At 39.1% G+C, this 21,014-nt stretch overlaps 1 protein-coding gene across 2 annotated transcripts in view; it reads left to right on the top strand.

Moving 5' to 3' along the window:
* Positions 1-16,768, top strand: part of itchb (itchy E3 ubiquitin protein ligase b) — a 32,619-nt gene extending 15,851 nt beyond the window's left edge. For both annotated transcript variants that reach the window (XM_036590901.1, XM_036590903.1), the window contains 17 exons: positions 280-478; positions 1,446-1,541; positions 2,374-2,548; positions 4,173-4,242; positions 4,975-5,059; positions 5,215-5,343; positions 7,432-7,504; positions 8,445-8,516; positions 8,871-8,959; positions 10,137-10,296; positions 11,041-11,174; positions 11,367-11,507; positions 12,620-12,740; positions 13,025-13,129; positions 14,247-14,343; positions 14,590-14,662; positions 16,157-16,768. In XM_036590901.1, the coding sequence (XP_036446794.1) occupies positions 280-478; positions 1,446-1,541; positions 2,374-2,548; positions 4,173-4,242; positions 4,975-5,059; positions 5,215-5,343; positions 7,432-7,504; positions 8,445-8,516; positions 8,871-8,959; positions 10,137-10,296; positions 11,041-11,174; positions 11,367-11,507; positions 12,620-12,740; positions 13,025-13,129; positions 14,247-14,343; positions 14,590-14,662; positions 16,157-16,256 (1,919 nt within the window). In that variant the 3' untranslated portion in view covers positions 16,257-16,768. The remainder of the gene's footprint in view (positions 1-279; positions 479-1,445; positions 1,542-2,373; positions 2,549-4,172; positions 4,243-4,974; positions 5,060-5,214; positions 5,344-7,431; positions 7,505-8,444; positions 8,517-8,870; positions 8,960-10,136; positions 10,297-11,040; positions 11,175-11,366; positions 11,508-12,619; positions 12,741-13,024; positions 13,130-14,246; positions 14,344-14,589; positions 14,663-16,156) is intronic.
* The last annotated feature ends 4,246 nt before the right edge of the window (positions 16,769-21,014 follow it).

The following is a 21,014-nucleotide window of genomic DNA, read 5'->3' as shown; positions in this document are numbered from 1 at the left end:
GGAGATGAAGTGTGATTTAAACTGTACAGTTTTAATTATTTCTCTGCAAAATGGATAAATCTAAAGCATTAAGTCAAAACCATTGAAAGACCCAGAAAAGAGAGTAATAAGAATGTGCAGAATTAGTGTGAGCTGGTGTCGTTGAATACTTTTTGATGTAATATGTCAGACACGGTCTCTGTCCTGCATGAGGAATCGACTGGATTTTCAAAATTTGGTAAATTTCTGTGGTTTCCATGAACTTAATTATGAGTTTATAATTGGCCTTTCTGCCCCCAGCATGCACTTCTAATGGTTCAGTCCCTGATGGCGGTGACTTGGCACATGCAGAGACACCAGTGCGGAACCCTAATGCCACTACAGCAGCGGCTGTCGACTCCACCCCAGCAGTCAACCACGAACAGCCCGCGCAGCCAGCCCTCGCAGTCACGCCCGCACCCAGCAGGATGCCCGTCGCCACAGGCCCGCTACCACCAGGGTAACACACACACACACACACGCACACAGGGAGACACGAGTTGTAAATTGCTGTTTGAATAGTGCGTGTTAAAGCTAGAATTCAAATATTCCTCCAAATAAGCATTAAAAAAATATTTTGAACAAATAAAACACAGAAATGAAAGTTTTTTACATATTGATCCGTACCTGATTGTTCAGTTCATTTCGTGATTTGCAATTAAACACCTGTATAAATTTGTAAGGTTTTTATTTGTCATTAAGTATTTCCACATGCAGCTCAGTTTAGGAGTGGTCACTTCACTTAACACAAGACGCAATGTCAGTTACTTCCCTACTTTCAAACCCCACCCTTATTTACTGACACAGCATGTAAGAAACCAGTTTTAATTTCCTTGAGGATGTTTGGGAAAATGTTGTGGTCTCAGGACTTTATGACTGGCTCACTTAATTAGAAAAGTGGCTTATGTAGGAAGGTTAGTGCTCTTTGCTGTATTGTTATTTTTGTAAAAAAAGAAGGAACAATGGTTGAAGAGCAAAAAGGGAAGAATAATTTGAAAGCCAGGGTGCACTGAACCAACAGACTCCAGCTAATCTTAGCTCTGGGTTGGTGCTACAGCTGTTAATGACTTTATACTTTTTCATTGTAACATTTTGGTTCATTTGGCCTTGGAAACCTCCTTTTAAACATTTCAGTACACTCACCAGCGCAGGACGAGTGTGTGTGTGGATGTGTATTTGCATGCTGGGCAGCAGTAACATCAATAATAACAGCTTCACTCTCAGTTTGGAGGGACATTGAGTGTTCAGCCCTTCTAGCAGATCTGATTGAGGTAATGAAGGGGTTTAGCTGAAGAGATTAGAGTGTTAAAGCACTGCACTGTGTCTGTGACTGGAACTGGACATGCAGACAGAGTTAATGAAGGGCTGTGGTTGGTGGCTAATGGCTGTCTGGATCACACTAGCTGATGGGACACTGTTGTGTGTAGGTGGGAGCAGCGAGTGGACCAGAGTGGCCGCATGTATTTTGTGGACCACGTGGAGAAGCGGACAACGTGGGAAAGACCAGAGCCTCTGCCTCCAGGGTAAAGCTACACCATCCTCATGTTTACTAATTACACACGTCCAGCGGGGAGATGGTGGTCAGACTGCACGTGCACACTATAAACTGCAGGCTGCTGATCCTACTCAGACTTGTGTTTTAAAGAGAAGTCTTTTCAGTTTAATAAGGATTCTTTATAAAGTAGTACATCTTGAGCTTTTAATTTGTGCAATTGGGCTATTTTGTAGGGATGCATTGATCTGGAAATTATATTATTTTTTATGTATATATCTGCTGATGCTAATAAACCTTTGTAGACTTTGGTCCTACCTGGATTAGCATGACAGAGAAAAAATATATACTATTTATTTGTAGAGGGTTACAAACATAGCAAAACTAATTAAATGTAGGCGTTTTAGCACAGTAGCCCAGGGTCACCTGCTCCCATCGCCTGCAGTATTATTATTATTATTATTATTATTGTTATTATTATTATTGTTATTATTATTAATAGTGGTAGTAGTAGCATTAGGAGTAAGAGTAGTGTACCGTTAAAACCAATAAATTGTTCTTTACATGGTAAAAAGTTTCTTTTCTGTGATACAAAAAATAAAAAGTAGTAAATGGTTCTTTAAAGAAACTTTTTAGAAATGGTTCTATACAGCACTAATAAGGGTTCTATTGATACAGGTCATATAAGCCTTTTTTGTTGCTATATAGAACCCTTTTTGCTAAGAGTGAGCAGTAGTATCAGAGGTAGTAGTGTTTTTGTTCTTATTTTACAATTAAATTCAGGCAGCTGAATCAACACCTTCATATTTTATAGGCCCAGTAGTCTCGCTCCTATAATGTTCCTTTTTGGTGCCTGGTTGTAGGTGGGAGCGGAGAGTGGACCCTTTGGGTCGTGTTTATTTCGTGGATCACATCACCAGAACCACCACGTGGCAGCGGCCCACCATGGAGACGGTGCGTAACTACGAGCAGTGGCAGCACCAGCGCAGTCAACTGGAGGGGGCCATGCACCAGTTCAACCGCCGCTTCCTGTTAGGGGTGAGAATTGCCACACACTCCACCTCACATGCTAAAGCAGTGTTTCTGATATCATGGAGAAAAAGGTTTTGTGTGTATCTGGGCCATTCGCTTGAATGGATCTTTTACTTCTGCCCTGCAACTAAATATGCAATGCATGAGCCACAGCGTCTGTTGGTATAAGTCCAAATTGATTAAACTTTGATCCCACCTTGAAACACGCAGGGTTTTTTGGCATCCTGTCACCATTTCAAAATGGAACATATTGAAAAACATGTAGTGTGTATTTCAGGTTCTCCAGAATTATACGCTAATGAATTACATCTAGTAATGACGAGTTACATCTAGCTCATGGCATTTTAAGTCAACATGTTTGAAAAGAGAACTGACAGAGAACTAGAATTGGCTAAGTTTAAACAGCTTACAAAATAATAAGAGATAATATTTACAAGTTTTATTTTTATTTTTATTCCCTTACTGTTACAGCAGTGAATTATTATGGGGCTTTTGTAAGCTGTTATTTCATGGTAGAGTAAATTCTGCACTGTCCCTGCTGTTGGTTTCCCAAAGTGCAACATACTGTAATGGGAAGGTTCTCAGCATTGTCCGTACAGCTTCCCCGATGATTTGGATGAATTGAATGAAAACAAAATAAAACTGTTTTTGACAGGCAGCTATTGCTGATTTCCAGAGCACCTCTGCTGTTGGAAAATCACTGCTGCAAACTCAGTGCTGCTGTGTAGCACATTGGCACACATGGTGCATTTGTATTGAAGCTCAGTAAGATTTTCAAACTTTCAGAAGTTTCTGTTTATTACAGAAAAAAAAGTTTATTACAAAAAACTTTGTTGTATGACTATTTAAACTTGTGTTTCTTTTCCGGTCAAGCATTTCACTTTTTTCCTCTCTCTTCCTCCGTAAATTTTTGGCCAAAACCGATAAAACTGGCACTTTTGGTTTTGGCCAAAGATTTACGGTGAGCGACATTATGGTGCATCCCTAGTTAAAACATCTAGGGAGCGCACACTGTTTGGGGAATTTATTTGCGTTCCTCTGATGGGTGATTTGCCTCCTTGACTGCTGAAATGGTTCAGTCTTGCGGCAGGCAACGCTTTTACACAGCTACTTTTACACAGCAGGTAAAAGTGGCCCAAATCTGGTTTTCTCACCAAATCCGATTTTTTTGTTTGGCTGTTATGACATTATCTTTTAAATGTGACCTGTATGCGACATTAGTCTGAACAGTTGATCTGTCGAGTTGGATTGACGTCAAAGTCGCATGAATTCTGATCTGGCTGTTCAGACCGAGTCGCATTGCCCGCACATCGGATACGTATCGGATTTCAGTACCACATGTGAAACCGTCTCAAATCGGAATTGAAAATGTCAGATTCAATGCGTTTTTTGCTGTTCACACTGACACACAGACACACATCTGTGTCACATTTGAGGAAAAAGATGGGATTTGGGCCACTTTTACCTGCTGTGTAAACGTAGCCTTATTTTTAGTGGTTACGTGAACACTACTTAACGCGTTTCTTTACGCTGCTATTGCAAGCTTTAGTCCACACAAGAGAAACTTTGTCCACAAAAGTAGAACTGCATTAGATAAATTGTTATGTTTTGTTTTGTTTTGATGTTACAGGATCAGGCCGCTGCAGCTGCTGTTCAGAATAAGGAGTTTGACCCAATGGGCCCACTGCCGCTTGGATGGGGTATAAATGAAATGAAATTAAACATTTTTAAAATGATGACTTTTCTTAGTGTTAGTAAGGTGTAAATTGTAGATATGGCTTGTAACTTAAAGCACATACAGTGGTTCCAAAAGTATTTGGACGTTTGTGCCATACTTTAAAATGCATTAAGTTCACTGTGTTTGGAAGCAAAATGTCAAAGTGGCCTTTATTTTAAGTAGGCCCTTCTAGGACTGTTTTTTTTGTTGTTTTTTGTTTTTTTGCTGGTGCTGGTGAGTTTCCGATTATTATGGTTTGAGCAGTTTATTTGCAGATATCTGACCGTTTTAACCCAGAATGTCCTTTAGTCCTTTAGAATTCATGATCCCAAGTACAGCATTGTAAGATAAACTGCCCGCACACCTCTGTGCTTTATAGTACCCTTAGTGCAGTCTGGTTGGAGGTCTTCTGCAGGCTTTCTCCACACAAAGAGATTACCGTTAGTTTAATGTTGTGCAAAAAATGTCATTCTCATAAACAAATATCATTTGTCAAACATTTTATAAAATAATCATGAATTTCATTACAGTTGACCAATGATTAAAGTGTGCAAATACTTTTCGGGGCTACTGTACCATCACTGCCTTATATTTGAAAGCAGCAGTATGACTATTTCATAAGAGGGTAGGACTTTTGTGGGTGAATCACACACTGTTTTCTTTTCTCTTACTCATTCTCTGTTCTCGCTCTCTCTTCTCGTGCCTAATTTCTCAGAGAAGAGAACAGATGCCAATGGCAGAGTATATTTTGTGCACCACCCTACTCGCTCCACTCAGTGGGAGGACCCTCGCACTCAAGGGTCAGACATTTATATTTTGTGTATTTCGTTTATGTCCATTTATGTCATATTTTACGTTGTATGAACATTTCAGTGGTTGACATTAAAACCATTAACCATTAAAAAGTAATATTGAATGATTCTAAAATTTGAGAAATTCTACCGCCGCCCTGCAGGCTGCTGAATGAGAAGCCGTTGCCGGAGGGCTGGGAGATGAGGTTCACTGTGGACGGAATCCCGTACTTTGTGGATCACAACAGAAGAACCACCACCTACATTGACCCGCGAACAGGAAAATCATCACTGTGAGCCTCAATTATGCATATATGCACATCATATAGAATGTTTGGAACTGTATGGATATCTAACAAAAACTTCCATCAGAAGAGGTTTTTCTTACCTCATATAAAATTAGCATTCCAGAGAAATTAGGTCAGTGATGTTATGTAGTTTCTTCAGATCCAGTTCTAAATTTCAACATGTTTACATGCATACTCGTATTTGGATTCATATATAGTAGTCATGGCACTAACCCAGGTCCATTTCTACGCCTTTAATGTTGGCCATAATTGTAAATATACCTCTTTAGTAATGCTAGTTTTGGGATTTTAGTAATATGTGTGCGCTAAGGAAATAGTGATTCACGTTTTAGATTAAACAAGGATATTTGAAGCTTGTAAAAGACATTCCATATTTTACTTGAAGCTTATAACAGAGATATTAACATAGGTTTTACGTTGCATTTATCTGTAAAGAGTTATAGAGCTGCTGCCGCTGTTTTCCAATTCTAACATCTGACAGAAATCTGGTTAGACTAGTGACGTATCTAGAACTTTCCGAAGCCCTAAAATGGCATTTTTGTCTTACAAAATTGCTCCCTCGCGTTGAAAATCAAAACACGATTGGCTGATTACTCTGTTAGTACCTAGTTTTGTTGTTAATTCTAATGTGTAAGACTTTCAGTTCTTCTCATAAAGTCCTAACAAATGGGAGAGCTCACATGGCTTTGTTTACCTAGATACCACAGAGAACAAAATCCAAGAAACCTCTATAACAAGAGATTGGGCATTTCAAGACTGTAACCCTTTCATTTCCAAAGAAAACTTAACAATTGGAGTATTTCTACAATACAAACTTCATAATTATATTAATTAAAAATGAACTAAAAATTACAGGCATGTATTTGTTTATATCACAAAAATCATTGGACCTAAAAGACCCTGTAGCACGTTTAATCCTAAAATATCACTCACTTACACTGTGTGATGTGATGTTAGCTGTGTAGTCCTTCCTGTGGGTTTAACAGAGAGGTTGAGTAGTTTCATCATGATGGTCTACTTTTGGATGATTATCTTAAGTGAAGTGCTTCAGTTAAAAATAGTTCATTTTAAAGCTTATTCGTTTTTAAAGAATAAGTGTCAGTCGATACTCTAAGTTTCAGTATTGGGAAAGAAAAAAGTGGAATCGTACCAACTCTATTATTTAGTCAAAAGGAGCAAATAAATTTCCAAAATGTCGAATTTGTTTATAATGATATTCCCACAAGTCGGCAGCGTAGACCAGCTGTAGGATCACTGGCCAGCTTGGCTCTGCATGCATTGTCTCAGAAATGATCTGTTTACACTGCTGCCCTTAAATACCACCATAGCTGATTCACCCTTACGTTTCGCCTGGAATGTGTTTGGCTCAAGGTCATGCACACATTAGGCTCAGTTATTACTTTCCGTTGACTCAGGTTATGACTATGTACAGTGAACGCAGTTCCATTAAACAGATACTGCTTCTCTGTTGTCGTCATTTGCATGACAAGATAAACCTGTTTCTTGGCGTTTTCAGAGGATCGGTGATGTTTGCCTTAGTTTCTTTATGAGTCAATACAAGGAATTAGTCCATTCACATTTGCGCTTCAGCCTCTCACAGTGTACTTATGGATTCAAATTAATCTGCAGTTTCACGGAAACTGGAAACAGGTTGTCAAGCCTAAAACACCTAATGGTTTTTACTGATGGTTTTGGCCTGGTCAAAGTACAGATGTAAACCCTATAGAGAATGTTTGTTTCAGCTCACATTAAACACAAACTAGGCAATGTTTATCAAACGATTGAAGCCGTCAGTGCTGAGTGGAACTCTGAGTGACTCTTCTTTCTGTAAAAGGCTGTCTAAGTTTACACCCAACACTTCAACTTTTAAAGAAATCAAAGGGGAAAGCTCTCCCATACTTATTTTATCTATTTGTTTAATTATTTCTAATTTATTGACTAATAATTTCTTGTTGGGACTATTAAATGCTTTTGCCTTTTTATCTCTCTGATTTTTTATTTTATTTATTTATTTATTTTTTGTGTCTGGGAGTATACTTAATCATTTATTTTTTCTTCCTTTTCTTCGCTCAGTGAAAATGGCCCTCAGATCACTTATGTGCGAGACTTCAAAGCCAAAGTACATTACTTCAGATTCTGGTGTCAGGTATGTATTCCATAAAAAAGTGTGAAAGTTGTCATAATTTCTTCTTTTTTTCTCGTACTCAGTGTATTGGAAGTCAACCTGAAATCAAAACTGTCAGAGCAGGCACAATTCATCATACCATACCATTTAAAGGGCCCATATCTCACATGTTCCTTATATTTTTTTCCGCATTTTTCCACTTATGACATTTGTGTAGATTTATGTACTAAAAATGATCATAATCCATTTTTACATGACCGTTTTTCAGCCTCCCTTAATCAGTTGGTATTGTCACTGTGCCTTTTAGAGTGATTTATAGAAATGATCTCTGTTCTGATTGGCTGTCCAGTGTTGTTCCTTATTCAAAAAGCAGTCTGGCCTAAAACACTCCTTATAACTTTAGTGAGAATGGGCAGAGCTAAAGTGCTGTAGGCTGAAGGCAGAAACATATAAATGAGTTAGTTCTTAGTGACATCAAAGAAACGATTCATTCAAAGACTGTTTTTGCAGGTTAGTTTCCATTAGTGGACTGTACAGACTGTATTTTTGAAACTACTGTGTTTACATATTACATTAGACTCTGTTATTTTAAAAACAAATGACTTTCCATGATGTGGGCCCTTTAAAAAACACACTTTCAAAAGTTTTCTTTAAACTACAGTGACGTTTTCCTGCCTCCAAAACATCTGAGATTTTGTTACTCACTGTGCACTAGTGGGTGGGGAAAATAATATTAACCAATAATCTCATTTTCCACCACCCCCACCTATCATTAAGAGAAAATGCCTAGGTAGTACAGAGATACTGTGTTTCATGCTGAAATTCTTCTCAATGCAGAAGAATAATGCATTATGATGTTCCACTCACCATTTATGTTGAATTTAAAGGCCAAAAATCTTTATTGCTTTTCTTATTTTACCTAAAAATATTATAGCACACATTTTTTTCTCTTCTGTTGTAGCAATTAGCTTTGCCGCAGCACATCAAGATCACAGTTAGCCGTAAAACACTGTTTGAGGACTCCTTCCAGCAGGTGAGTTCAAACCACAAAGCATTCATCTCATCTGGCTGATTTTAAACTAGATTTCTGGTATTATTATTTTTTTTATTATTATTATTCTCACCCCCACCCCCCCTTAAGTCTGTACACCGAGAATTGGGTCCTATTTTTGTGAACCTGATTTACATGTTTACCCACCTTCAGCAAATGTATGCCAGCTTGTTGTTTAAACGTGTGATCTGTTTTAAAATGTAACTGAAACTGAAATTGTGTTAGGGGTATTCCTTTTTGAATTTGTAAGTAAGTAAAATAAATAAGTTTTTATGGCCTACATGTGTGGCTATATTGATTAACAGGAACTGTGCATTTTTACATTTCTTTGTCCAGATAATGAGCTTTAGTGCCCAAGACCTTCGCCGCAGACTGTGGATCATCTTCCCTGGGGAGGAGGGACTAGACTACGGTGGCGTAGCAAGGCAAGATCTCAATCAGAAATCTCCATCAAACATTACTTTCAAGATAAGTTAGTGCCTGTTCTGCCTGAACAGATTAAAGTATGTCAGCCACCGTTGTAAATTCAGTCTGGCATTTTGCATAAAGAATCGGTCAGTCTTGTTCTAAACAATTGTACTTGTATGCAAAACTTTGGGCGTCCCTGGTCAGAAGACATGTTTTGTTGATTTTCTAAGTAAAATAAGTGAACACGTCCTCTACAGAGAAACACATTTCTGCACATTTTAAAGCACAATTACTGTTGATTTAGCAAATTTTAACATATAGTAAAAAAAATAACATAAAATGTGGCCTGTGCAAAAATTATAGTAAAAATATAGTAAAAATATTTTATTATTTATTTTTTGTCAATACTTTAAACTCAGCAAATAAATAGAAACAGTTCAGTCAAACCTTTGCAATAACTTAAGCTGACTTTCAAGGATGTAAATCTAGAAATTCAGTGCCTCAAGGAATCTGACATTCTGCCATGAATCAAAATCATTTCATTACATTTTATTTACACAGTAGCGTTTAGCCATTAAAAACGATACTCCAATGCTAAGTTGTTTTTTTTTTTTGTTTTAAAGCCCATGGTGTGTTTAATTTGGCCCAAAAAATAATACATCCTTCACTGAACGCTAATTATAAAATTTCAAAATCAATGCAGTTAAGTCGCCTCTTTCAGATCAAAAAGTTAAAGTGTGTGGCTGCATTTTTAAACACAAACTCATTTTGAGTACGTTTTTTAGTTTTAAGATTGAATTATGGAGAAATTCTGAAAAATCTGTGGAATTGCCCTTTAAAATTGACATTTAGGTTGGGGGGACAGGATGTTTTCCAAACAATAAAGCCTGTGCGATTTTCAGTGAGAGATGTAGCAACTAGGTATTGGGTCGTATAGTTTGTGTTACAGCACTTACTAAAACTTACTAAATGTCAGTTGCAGTATTTCTTACTGCTGCCTCACTAAGCTCGATTTTGTTCTTCAGGGATGTGAACTTGTCTGTCAGCCACTGGGTCATCAGCATGTTAATTTTCTTCCTTAATTTTTTTTTTAAAGAACCAATGCGTTCTGAACTTTGCCCCACCACTTTTGACTTTTGGATATGTGGCGCCACCCCTGGATATAGTGTGTAACTGAACATCTCTTTCTTTTAGGGAGTGGTTCTTCCTGCTGTCCCATGAGGTGCTAAATCCCATGTACTGCCTGTTTGAGTATGCGGGAAAGGATAACTACTGCCTGCAGATCAATCCAGCCTCGTACATCAACCCAGACCATCTCAAATACTTCAAATTCATCGGCCGCTTCATTGCTATGGTAACTCGGACTCACCTCGAGGGTTTAATTGTACTCTTATGCTTAAGAGGGCTGTTTTGAAAAGTCTACATAAAGATGATGTAATGTTTGTAATAATTCAGATATTGTAGCCTAACATATTATCCCTCAATGAGTCTTGTATCTTTCACATATCATCCATAAATTGATGAAATTTAAAGGGCCAATTTCATGGCAAATCAAGTTTTCCTCACTTTTTTTAAACAAAAGAGTTTTATGTATTATGTAAACATTGTTAAAGTTCCAAACGTTCAGCCCCCCCCCAGTCCATTCAGTCCATATAAGCTGCAACAGCAGCTGTTTTCACTTTTTTGTGATGTCACAGAAAACAGTGTGTTTACATGTATCAGCTTACAGCAGTGTTATGGAGGATTTTAGCCCTCATTTCTTTTAGAATGAGCTACAGTACAGAACAGTCAATCAGAACCGAGCTCATTTACATAAATCTTAAAGGCACAGTAAGGCACAGCCTGTTTAGTTCTAAGGGATAACGAGAAGTTGTAAAATGTAACAATTACTAATTAGCCACTCCTGTCTCTATAATTTATACCGAGGTTTCTTACTCCATGTAAATCAGTCTTAAATGTAATAGACGTCCTCTGATAGAATGACGTTACCCCACCTCTCCATGTGAACCTTATTCAATTCCAGATAATACTTTCAATTGAGTTTTCCATTGTTCCCAAATATTGTTTAGTCATTTGTGTTTCTCTTGGGTTCCCTCAGGCCTTGTTCCATGGGAAGTTCATTGATACTGGCTTCTCGCTGCCTTTCTATAAGCGCATCCTCAACAAACCTTTGGCCCTTAAAGACCTGGAGTCCATCGACCCAGAGTTCTACAACTCTCTGATCTGGATCAAGTAAGTTTCACTGCTTTGGTCTGTGACCAGTTAATCAATCACACACCCACAGCAGTAATAACCACACATTAGGTCCAACCAATAAGGCCCGAAACGTGATAACTCTAACATGGTTAAGGCACATGGACCTGCATACATGGGCATTTGTGGGTGCACACTTGTTCACTCTTATGCTTGTGTGTTTCCACACAGGGAGAACAACATTGAGGAGTGTGGTCTGGAGATGTTTTTCTCTGTGGATAAGGACATCCTGGGGGAGATCACCACTCATGACCTGAAACCAGATGGAGGCAACATTCAGGTGACGGAGGAGAACAAGGAGGAGTATATCAGGTAGACACACATCTCATGAGCCTTGGTCTGGGCTGATGTGTGAGGCTGGACACACACTCTTACTTCCCCTCAGATTAGACACACACATCTCAGGACTCTTAAACCTGTGGATGAGCATTTTAACTTGATCCTATTTGAAAATCCACATTTTTAAATGAGTAGTATCTGAATAGTTGAGTAAATTTTGATATTATTATGAATGTCAAGGACAGTATCACAGATACGCAGCATCATCTTTAAGAAGCACTAAAAGCTCCTTGTGTGCTAATAGCTCCCCTTGCTTGATTGTTTAGATGTTAGATACTTGATAATTAGTGAGCTAGTTAGTTAATAGGTTAATTATTTAGTTTGTTACTTTGTTATTTATTTATTTAGTTTTGTTTTTTTTTCTTAGCTATACTCAATTGATTGGTAGATTGTTAGAAAACGATAGTTTTTAGATTGTTGTATAGTTACTTTCATGTTTATTTAGTTAGTTACCTACCTGATTACTTAGTTAGTGACATGGTTATGTAAATATTTGGCCAGTTAATTACTTAGTTTGTTTGTTTTTTTGTTACTTGGTTATATAGATGAATGGCCATTTATGTACTTAGTTAATTGATTTAGTTTCGTTATATAGTTAGTTACTTGGTTATTTAGTTAGATGCCTCATTGTTAAGTTAGTGACATGAGTAATTAGTTATTTTACTAGTTAGTTAGTTGGTTGGTTAGTTAGCTTGTTACATGGTCATTTATTTAGTTCACATCTGATAACAAAAACACACGTTTAACATTTGTTTATTGTGTGTAGTTAGCATGAGGTTGTTGATTTAGTGATTTATCCTTGTGTTTGAAAGTATATGTGACTTGGTTAGTTGACCAACAGAACACTCTCTCTCTCTCCCTCTCTCCCTCTCTCTCTCTCTCTCCTCTCTCTCTCTCTCGCTCTCTCTCTCTCTCTCTCTCTCTCTCACACTGTGCAAATTTGTTTGAAACATTTCCATATTGTGAAAAAAGTGGGTCACTGGGGGTGTCACTGATTCACATATCCACCCCCCGACCCCCCTGTGCTTGTAGATGTGAATGAAGGGGAGCAACTAATGTTCTCTCTGTGTCTCTCTCCCCTGCAGGCTGGTGGCTGAGTGGAGGCTGTTGCGCGGTGTGGAGGAGCAGACGCAGGCCTTCTTTGAGGGCTTCAACGAGGTCCTGCCTCAGCAGTACCTGCAGTACTTTGATGCCAAAGAGCTTGAGGTACCACCCCCTAATTCTCTGTAGAATGCAACTGCATGGTCTCTCTGCATCTCCTCTGTGATGAGAGGGTTAATGGGTAAAGCACTGTATGTAACGATTAATGACTATGCACATCCACAGATGTGGGCACTCTTACAAAGGGCATCAATAAGTATTACTGGCCGTGATACTGACTCTGTGTGCAGCCGTTTGATTAACGCAGGCAAACACATCCTTTAGGTTAACAGACTGTACTGTTAACACCGAGAGATTTGATCTGGGCTCTCTGTGTTGCTCTGCTGTAGGTGTTGCTGTGTGGAATGCAGGAGATTGATCTGGCTGACTGGCAGAGAAACACCATCTACAGACACTACGCTCGGAACAGCAAGCAAATCGTCTGGTTCTGGCAGGTACGTTTCCACTCATCTTTTTAAAGCCAGTATTCCACTTGTTTAGTTTACATTGAGTTATGCAAAGGCCATGTTCACCATTATACAGCAGTGCGTCTAATGTTTTATTTAAAGTGCAAAACTAGCTTCAAAAATCTTAACAATAAATACAACACAGTAAATACTAGAAACACACCAAGAAATTTCACCTGAAAATCAAAAATGGTATTTTGTTTTTTTTGTTTTTTTGCTGAAAGAGAAAATTTTGACCAACAGGGAATTCCACAATTTTTCAGGCCAGTCATTCAGTGTTGTGATATGAAATGGTTAATTATAGAGAAACTTTCACACTCAGATTTCTTTACAGTGGTGGTGATGGGAACCAGGGGTCACCATGTCTACAACACAAATATAACCATTTATTTACTGTCCAAAATGATCAGTGAACCTACATGTGTCTTCTGAGTTTTTGTATGAAATGTTGATGATGGTAAAATAGTGGAAAATATGAAAAAATAATTTTCTTTGGGGACTATTTTGCTTTACAATGACCTGCATGTTTTACTCCACCATGAATGGATTTAAAAATATGTATATTACACTAAATCTTTATCTCAAATCTCTCATAAAACAACGTCTCAGACATCAGGCAGTGTATTCATAACCATTTCATGTAATAGATTTCAGTGAGCTTTCAGAGGCATCAGACTCATCAGATGTCTGGTTCCTATCACCAGCACTGTGAACATTTCACATCAAACCACTCTGAATGGTTTGATTTAAACTTTTAAATAAAGGTTTCTCACACTCTCATATCTCAGTTACAAACATGGTACTAAAAAACATCCATTTTTTAGGGAGCAAAGTGGTTCTTCTGTCATCACTCAAGAAAACCAAAAATAAATATAAAAATTAGATTTTTAAATAAAATACAATTTTCTTATGGATCATGAATTTTTTATAAATAAAATAAAGAAAATTCATGATCCATGCATTCCTGGTGCACATTATATCTAAACCGTGATGCAGTCTAACATTAGCCCTTTACAAGTAGCTGTGTAATATCACTCCAGCAATCTAACTAACAGTCCTTCATCAGACACAACCATCTCTAACTTCTCCTTCTCTTGTGCTGCAGTTGGTGAAGGAGATGGACAATGAGAAGCGCATGCGCCTGCTGCAGTTCGTCACCGGGACGTGCCGTCTGCCCGTGGGGGGCTTTGCTGACCTCATGGGTAAGACACAGCACAGTTAATGTCCTATTTATCACAGGACGAGAGCGGACTGAGGGACAGTTACTTCTTTTGTCATTCTATATTTGTGCTATCGTGTTATTGTTATTTGTGAGTGCGGTTACATGAAGCTATATGAGCTGTGAAGTTTGCTGTTAATCACCATTTGGCTTAGCATGAGCCAGTGTAGCACGTAGTCCACACAGCATATTATCTGAGGTGGGTGACTACAGCTGTGTGTCTTTATAGGGAGCAATGGGCCACAGAAGTTCTGCATTGAGAAAACCGGGAAGGAGAACTGGCTGCCCAGGAGCCACACCTGGTGAGTGCATTCAGTCACCCTATAACACTGTCTGTATTCAGTAGTCCAGGCCTTGCATTTGCATCCGTATGACCTAATGCACTAATAGCAGAGGCATTCAGCTCGATAGTTTATTCTGTACCAGCTCACTGCGACCCTGAGTAAACAGTTTAGTATTCTTCAGCTACGCATAGTGTAAAAATGCATTACAATGCATTCATCTAAAGGTGACGATCTAACTGCATTGATTTTGAGTATCAGTCAATATAAAACTTATAAAATATTCAGTGTGTTTGTTCAGTATAACTCAGTATTCAAGTATGTTTTAATTTTTTTGGCCAAAATAAAATTCTAGGCCAATTTTAAAACACAGAAATGCAAAAAAACAAAAAGGCCACATGTATTGGTTTCATCTGTATTTGAATAGCTCATCCAGTCAATGTATATTTTTGTAAAGTAATTCCGAAACACAGCAAAATCTAATCATTTCATGTATTGAATCGTTTTCTAAAAATCATCATCAAATTGTTGTCATAGATTTACACCCCTTTATGTGTTAAACACAAGACCAGATCAGCCTTGCGAGCCTTATGTTTCACACATGAACTATAGACAGTATTATTGTTCATATTATCGCCCATTAAAAAAACTGTACTCTGACACAATCCTATCCAGCCAGCAAAGTTATTTAATTTTTCTATTAAAGGCCTGTTTCACAGTGCACTGCACTACAACCCCCAGCATGCACTCTCACCCTTCTCTTATAAATTGGCCACAGGGTGGGGTTACATAATTTCCTGCATTATCCACTGAGAGCCAGACATGTTGAGCTTGAAAGAAAGAATTCTTAGAAAGAAACATTCTCCTCTGTGTGAAAACAGACTGTCCTTCCATCACATCGACTCCCACATTTGTACTTGGTGCTTTTCCCTCTCCAGTAGTGGCAGGTTGTGTCTGATTCTGGCCTGTGGACAGGTTCTTTCCTACTGTTGAACACACACAGGCAATTAGGTGACAAAATCACAGCCTGAGTGCAAACATAACCCTGTGTTCACACCGACAGTGACTTTGCAACTCTTGTCACCCAAACACCGTGACCGTGGCGGGACATGGTTTCACTGACGCCAAGAACGAATCAGATGTCTTCCCGCTAAAAATAAAAATCCTGGAGAGGAATTGCTTGTCTGTAAATGGAATCCCTGTAAAATGCACCCTTTTTATGCAGTCAGTATGTGAAGAAAGCAGTGCTTGGTCTTTGTGAACGCTGCCATCTATTTGCGCTGAAAGCTCTGCCGCCACTCCTCTGTCTGTGGCCCTATAAAATCACCAGCTCTCATTGAAAATGAACGTCCTCCGCCCACTTTGTAGCATCGCTGCCAGTTGTGAATGCTGGGTTATATTGTTGGTCAGAATGTCGACATCCTAACAGTAAACATTGTACATATTTTTTGCAAAGTAACATGAAAGACAAGAACTGTGCATGTTTAACTGTGCTCTCATTTCTCTCTGCTGCAGTTTTAACCGACTGGATCTGCCACCTTATAAAAGCTACGAGCAGCTGAAGGAGAAGCTGCTGTTTGCTATCGAGGAGACGGAGGGCTTCGGGCAGGAGTGACGTGCTGAACCGCGGTTGGATGGACAGGCAGCGAGAAATGCCTTATGGAAGATTACGCATATATACATACACACTGGATATGATGCCACGATGCAGCACTTTGTGTGTGTGTGTGTGTGTGTGTCTATGTGTGCGTGCGTGTGTGTGTGTGTGTGTGTGTGTGTGTCTAAGGACCCCCATGCCTTGGCTGTCTGGCACACAGCAGGTGATCAGAAAGAACAGTGGATTTTGCACTCTACCAAATCCTATTCCGATTCTGTACCTATTGGGTAAACCTGTAAGGATGTGCTTTTTCTAGACCACTACTCTACATCAGAGCCCCTTTGAAGTGCACTTTCCCTCAGCTCCTCTCAAAAATCTTTTAAAAAAACAATTTGCACATAACCAACACCCCTTGTAAGCTAGAAATGATGCCAAAAATGTACCTTTAATGTATTCAAATGAACTGAGAATCCTACTTTGAGTGGAAATGTCACAGACATTGAAAAAAAAAAACAATATTCTAGATTTACTTTAAAGAAACATGTACATCATTTCCATGTAAATTAAAGGAATAGTTTGCTGAAAAATCAAATTAACATGATGTTTACCCCAAATGCAGTCCATCAGCTAAGACGCGCCAGGCTAGGGGTGCTAATAAACACTGGAAGTAAATAGTCACCAAAACTTTTCACAAATACATCCCGAAGTCTTCATATTTTTGCTTTGAATTACATCAGTAAGCTACGTATGCAAATTTAATAAAATGGCATGGACAGACCTTTTTTTCCACATTTGTACCTACGTTACTCTACGATGTCCTAAGCACTGTCTGTGATCTTCTTGCAGGGATCGATACCAAACTGTGGTCAGGAAAGGAGTGATTCCAGTTTTCCTAAATTGCTGGCCCTTCTTTTAGCAACACGTAGAGGCTTTCTTCATTTTTATAGTTCATAGTGAGTCATTCTGTGTTGTAAACTACATCGACTCACCTGCACTACCTTAATTAAGACGCAGTTTAAGCAGGTTAAGAGAAGTTTTTTGGGCATGTATTAATGGAAACGGTTTGAGGGTCCATTGACTTCCAGTATTTGTTAGCGATCTTAGCCTCGTAGCTCCTATTCTAAACTAAAGAAGCACAATTTTAACACCAAACGTTGACTGACTGACTGCATTTGGTGTAAATGGAAAATCATATATTTGATTTGTCACCAAACTATTCCTTTAAATATATTCATCTACTGTCTTTCAGTAAACTTGCTTTTGGCAACAACAGTGTAGATGTAATGTATTTTATTTATGTGGAAACCATGTACACATTTGGAGAAAGTCAATTCAAAGCACTGTCTCAGTGTCTTACTCTAGCTGACATCTAAAATCTTTATATGCTTTTTCTTGTAATTTTCTTGTAATGGTTATTACAAGGTTATTACACCTGTGACACAGGTTCAAACCAGTTGTCTATAACATAGTCCATTTGGAAAGAATTTCTGTCTCTACTGAGCGAGTATACCATGCTCTAAAGGCATGCTAGTTCTTGGTAAATCAGATTGCCTAGCAGCTGAAGGAAGACGAGCAAAGCATGCACTAGGTGAACTCGTCCTTGTAGCACGTGGACGCTGGAGAGCACAGAACCGCCTTCTTCCAGGTTGTTTAATTCCTGGACAGGTGCTTGTCCAACCAGCTGAACTTCAGCTTTGTTTAAAAGAATCTGAACGTTGAAACTTTTAACAAATATCTTGAAAGAACATTTTTTTCTCTGTCTTTATTCTAGTATTGTAGCTCAGATTTAACACTGTGTCCATCATCTAAAGCAAAGTGAGCTGGTTTTATTGAAACATGGTGCCCCATTTAAACGAGGCCTTCCTTTGTTCTGACTGTACAGTGACAGTCGGACTCTAAAGGTGTGTTACACCCTTTTTCAGCCTAGTTTCTATCTGCTGTATCTGTAGCATAGCATGTCTGTTAGCATTGAGAAACATACATAGAAAAGAACAGGAAACTCATTGACTCAAAACCGGCTTCTGATGGAAGCCTATGGGCAGATGCTGAAGCAAACGCCACTGCCCACTGGCGTCTATTGTAAACATGATTTGAGTCAACAGGTTTTCTGTTCTTTTTCAGGGAAATCATCGCCGATGCTAATCGACCATACACTGCGAATGCAGCAGGTAGACATTAAGCTGAAAAACGCTTAAGAGTACTCCTTGGAAGTGCTTAAGTTTTCAATACCAGTTTCAAACAGCTGAAACGTCCCCAGTAAAACCTGCATCAGCATTATATTAACACACACATGTAGCCGACGCCGTGTACAGCTTGCCTTCTCCAGTGTGATCAGCACAACCTTAAGACCCACGGCCCAGTATTTATTGCGGATATGAGTGAGTGAGAACTGTCTGTGTTCCTAACGCCCTAGTTTTATAGGGTAAGATTGCTTTGTATATTCTGGAGCAAGACCTTTGTGTCCAGGGTATTACCTTTCCATGCCTCTCAACTTAACTGAGGTGATAGTAGTCAAAACCACTGGGGGGTGCTGTTGAGCCCTAAAAAAGTGTCGTATTCACAGAGCTCATAGCGTGGACATACTGCTTTCTAACTCTGTCTGGCTTTGTAAGCACATGCTAAAGGAATACTCCAGATTATTTATCTGTGGCATCAGTTGATTAACTGTGGACAGCCTTTTGGACATTACTGAATATGTGTTGACTTGAAACTGGCTTATAACAGAGGCCAAAGGGCACTTGATGAACTTTGCGATTAAACATTTGAAATCTGTGATTATGTAACACAAAAGTACAACTGCTGCACTCTGACAGTACAGGTCTAAAGGCACGGTCACACCACTGCCTCGCCGTTTTCATCACTAAGGCAGTGCAAGAGTCACGCCAGTTTGGGCAGTGATGTGGTTTTTTGAAGGAACATAGTTTGGTGAAATACTGCTTGTTTTTTTTTTTTGTTTTTTTTTCGTTTTTGTTAGTATGTTTTTTCTGCAACTGTGAACGACAACTTGACATTATGCTGACTGATAAGCAAGTGTCCTTTTTTTCCCAGACATATAATACCACAGCCCTCGTTTTGTTTTCACCACCACTGTATCAGATTTGTTGAGTTTGTCTACACTCAACCGTTTCACATCAAACCACTTTACATCTCAACAATTAAATTATGAGGAAATTTGGCAAACTGGTAGAATTCTGTTATCCATGGTGAGGAGTCTATGCTGGTAGCAAATTACCATGACTTGTTTCCGCCGGAAAACTAGCGCCATCTCTGAACAAACAGGTTATACAGATTTCCAGCTCACAGCTGACTTACTGTTAGTTTTTATTATTGTACCCTTTTTTTGGTAGTGTTTTCACAGCCCCTGATACAGAATCACAAAACTTTGCAGGATCGTAGAGCCGATACGGGAAAAGTGCGCTTTAGGGACCGACCGCGGTTTTCATACAGCGTTCGTTCAAACGCAGGAACATAGGTTCCCATAGGAAATGACTGGTGGAATGCTGAGGAAATTCAAATCTAACTGCCATGAATGATGTCACAAAGGACATGTTTCACACTGACCTTCATAGACATTACATACAGACTCGCATACTAGCACTCATATTAGCAACCACCTGGGATACCCCAGCAGCAGTTTAGCAGTTTCTTAGCAACCACCTGAAATACCATGGTAATGGTTTAGCAACACCTTAGCAACCACCTGGGATACCATAGCAATAGCCTAGCAGCACTTAGCAACCACCTGGAATACTACAGCAATGGCCTAGCAACACTAAGTAACCACCTGGGATACCATAGCAATGGTTTAGCAACACCTTAGCAACCACCTGGGATACCACAGCAATGGCCGAGCAACACTTAGCAACCACCCAGCATCACATAGCAACACCTTAGCGACCACCTGGGAATTCATTAGCAGCAGCTTTGTCAAGCCAACCTATAGTTTGTTCACAGGTTTTCCTCTTCTAGTTTACAGACACCTTTCGCTGAAGAACCCATCAAGGTTCTACTTGTACACGTTTGTGTAAATGTTTAGTGACAGATTTCAGCAGCTGCCCATCACCTCTGTTAAAAGTAGGTTTCGAGTCAACAGGTCTCTGCTTGAAACGCTGTGCAAGTATTGTCGGTTCTAATCGACTGTACACTGCAGATGTTCCAGATAGAGATCAGGTCGAAGAACACTGGAGTATTCCTTCAATACGCAGAGGGAACCTGACCCAGCCCTCAGAAACGATGACCGGCTCTCTGCTGCACATCCTCGTTCCCTCACCCCACAACCTGTGATATTTTTCAGTAGAACTTTGGATTTCATGAGCCGACACACACGTTCTCAGTGTATGGAACAGATTTGGAGATCTTTTTGTAGCCTGGTTTATACAGGGTGTGTTTTTCCATTTGGGTAATTCTGGTTCTTCTAAGTCTCAAGCTTTACCTTGAATTCTCATGACCTGAACACTAACAGCACTCGACCTCTCTGTGTTCTGGAAAATAACTGAATTTGCCTTCATATATCCACGGAGCTGAATTCCCTGGGAAGATCCGGTGTACGTTAAATCAGTTTGGTAACGTTAATATAAATTTTTTCAGATTTTTTTTTCTTTGCTCTTCATATTAGATCGACCCTTTGGGGAAAAACTGAACTGCTTCCCTCTGTATATGAACTGAATGTTGTACATTGTGTGAATACCTGATCGATCTCTTCTCTGTGAAAAGATAATGAGGATTTTAGTACTGAGGCCAGGCGGCTCGTTTTGAGGCCGTTTCAGAGATTCTGCA

Source organism: Colossoma macropomum, unplaced genomic scaffold (assembly GCF_904425465.1).
Source record: "Colossoma macropomum unplaced genomic scaffold, Colossoma_macropomum, whole genome shotgun sequence".
NCBI classification, from domain to species: Eukaryota; Metazoa; Chordata; class Actinopteri; order Characiformes; family Serrasalmidae; genus Colossoma; species Colossoma macropomum.
This window is presented reverse-complemented; position numbering and strand designations above follow the sequence as displayed.